Source organism: Tarenaya hassleriana, unplaced genomic scaffold (assembly GCF_000463585.1).
Source record: "Tarenaya hassleriana unplaced genomic scaffold, ASM46358v1 Cleome14, whole genome shotgun sequence".
NCBI lineage: Eukaryota > Viridiplantae > Streptophyta > Magnoliopsida > Brassicales > Cleomaceae > Tarenaya > Tarenaya hassleriana.
Window position 1 is genome coordinate 3,194,840 of NW_010964598.1, and position 3,188 is coordinate 3,198,027.

The window sequence follows — 3,188 nt, forward strand, 5'->3', positions numbered from 1 at the left end:
GTTCAACACTACCTAGCGCCTTTTCAATCTCAGCAGAATTACCCTCCGTCTCCGCCTCTATCACATGTAGATTTTGACCTCGATCTTAAGTCTATGTTCACACAGCTTATGCAGGGTCAAGAATCCATTCGCACCGAGATGCGTGAACATCAACAGAAGACCGACGCCCATTTCAAGCTTGTCGATAATCAAATAGCTCAACTTGCTGCCTCTATACCTTCGCGATCTCAAGGATCACTTCCAGGTAAACCCGAGATAAATCCTAGAGAGCACTGCAATGCAGTGTTCTTAAGAAGCGGGAAGCAACTTGAGGATGTCGTCCCCCCTACTCTTGAAAAAGGTGAGTCTTTTTACTCTAGATCTGCGATCACCTCTAACATTCAGTCTGCAGATACTCCAGTTAAGATGACATGTGAGGAAGAACCAAAGTATGTTCCTCCACCTCCCAGACTTCCTCCAGTTCCATTCCCTTCACGACTTGTGCAACAAAAAGAGGCCAACCAGTTTAAGCGCTTCACGGACATGATAAAGAAATTGGAGATCACAATACCTTTTCATGAGGTAATCATTCAAATGCCCTCTTATGCCAAATTTCTCAAGGATATTCTGGCTAGGAAGAAGACACTGGAGAAGGAGACAGTAGCATTAACCAAAGAGTGCAGTGCCGTTTTTCAGCACGATTTGCCCCGTAAGATGGCAGACCCAGGTAGTTTCTCCATTCCTTGCAAACTGGGCAATCTCTTTATTGAGCAGGCGTTATGTGATCTAGGAGCAAGCGTAAGCCTAATGCCATTGTCGATCTTCAAGAGACTAGGTGTGGGTGAACTCCAACCCACACAAATGATATTACAATTGGCAGATAGGTCGACCAAACGGCCTGCAGGTATACTAGAGGATATGCCACTTAAGGTGGGTGATTATTACATACCTGTCGATTTTGTGGTTCTTGACATGGATGCAGATTCAAGCATGCCTATCATTCTAGGGCGCCCCTTTCTCAACACAGCAGATGTCGTCATCCACGTCAGAGCCGGTCGTCTTACTATGTCCATTGGAGACGAGACAATAGAATTCATGCTCAATTAAAATGACAATCCAGACGAAAGTGTGAAATCTATTTGTTCAGTTTACAAGCTCAAAACGCCTAAGAACCAGGACCACAGACACAAGGTTAGGAGAGGACCGGATCCAGATAGGACAAAAGGTAAGAAAGAAGCTAACATGGTTGGGCAGGTCACTAACTCATCAGACCATCGTGAGAACTGGCTCGAATCTCATGCATCACCACCAGATTTGTCTCTACTAGGTACACCTCGTTTCTCAAACTCATTTTTTTGTAGAGATGCTCTTAAACTTCATGATCCAGGTTGGCAGAAGATCGATAATCTTCGCCCATTAGACTCATCCGGTAGTTGAGAGAGTTTGGTCAAGCTAAAGACCCTAAACAAGCGCTCCCGGGAGGCAACCCGAGTCCTTAGGTTAGTTTTCTTTCTTTTCTGTTTATTTTTGCATCGGATATTGGTTTGTGTCTCTTATCACCAGGTTGAGTTCTAATGAGGAATTGGGGAGGCGAGGAAGCTAGCTATGCGATAGACGTAGGCAGACTTAAGTGCGAGTGAACGAACATCGCGAGCTAAGTATTCTTTTTCCTTCTTGATTTTCTTCTCTTTTGACTCATTTTATTGGTTGCCTCTACTAGACGAGAATTGACACCGAGGACAGTGTCCAGTTCAAGTTTGGGGGAGGATTCGTCTAACGCCAAACCATATCCATATAGAGTAGTGTTGCATGCATTTTTCTCTTTTTAGGATGATTTTTTTTTTATTTTTTTCACTTTTTAGTTGCATGTGCATATAGGATGTTTTAGGATCATATAGTTTGTTGTTATTAGGGTTATGCATTTACATATAGTATTTAGGACATATAAGATCACGTGCATAAAACCGTTTTGAGTATTGATGTGATGATCTATGGCATGAGAGAGTAGAAACGTCTTGAAAACATTGTGATCCGTTGAACGTGGTTATGTTTTGTTGAATTGATTGCTTGACCTTTAGGATTTTCTAAAATGGCTTGTGGGATAGAAATCGTTGGTTGGAACCCATGTGACCGATGTTGTTTAGCCAAGTAGAAAAGTTTCTATAAGAACCTTTCCCATGTTTGTTGAAATCGGTAAAGTCTATTATCAAATGCATTCTCATTTCTTTATGTGCAGAAAAAGATAGTGAGCATCTCGACACTCCGCTGTCATTATCTCGTCAACGAAAATCGTTCGAGGACATGAGTGCATCAATTTGATGGTTCGGGTCTAAGTTGTGGGTCGGGTTATCCAATAAACAAAATCGAAAAAAAAAATTGATTAGGAACCCTTCAACTTCAACGTCCTAGGAACCCGAGATGCTAGAACAGAAAAAAAAAAATCGAGCTAGATGAAAGAAAAAAAAAGAGAAGAAGAAAAAGAATGAATACCGAAAGCGTAGACTAGATACATTAGGTAGAATGGCGTGATAGGTTCGAGAAACATGCTTGGTAGATGATTGAAGTTCTTGGATTGGTTCTTGGTAGCGGTATAGATCCCATAGCTAGGAAAGACTATCCTTTAGAGAGGGAGATCATACTAGACAGACTTGATCATTGTTCACGGGGATCTAGGTCGGATAGAGGTTTCGCTCTCGATTATCATTTTGAGTTATGTCATTGTCTCGCCCTCCTTTCAGACCGCTTTTCATGGAGTATTTGCTCGAGGACGAGCAAAGGTTTAAGTCTGGGGGAGTTTGATGACATGTATTTTGGTGACATTTTGGTATAGGATGTCTAGTGCATTTTACTCGGTTTTGCATATTTATAGGCATTCTAGAGCACATTTGGTCTCGATATTGCTTGGTTGCTTTCTTTGGTGTCAAAACAGGTATTCATGCATAAAAGAGAGCAAAAGGAGTGGAAAACATGGACTACGGAACATCACAGACGAAACGGAAACATTTGGAGTTGTTCCGGGGAAAAACACGAAGCCTAAAAAGTCAAATCTTGCAAGTCCAATAACTTCCACTCTACAAGTCCAAATTGTGTGTCCTCATTGGAAAGCTCTCTTCAATATCTACGCATAAACACTAAGATCGCACAAATCCGACATTGGAGCAGAAAGTTATGAGCAAATCTGTCAAGCATGTTCGAGTTGAAGAATCGAC

General features: G+C 41.8%; 1 protein-coding gene across 1 annotated transcript; it reads left to right on the forward strand.

The window, feature by feature from the left end:
• The first annotated feature begins 138 nt into the window (after positions 1 to 138).
• Positions 139 to 1,086, forward strand: LOC104808395. Its single transcript, XM_010534071.1, has one exon. The coding sequence runs from the start codon at positions 139 to 141 to the stop codon at positions 1,084 to 1,086; it is 948 nt and encodes a 315-aa protein (XP_010532373.1).
• The last annotated feature ends 2,102 nt before the right edge of the window (positions 1,087 to 3,188 follow it).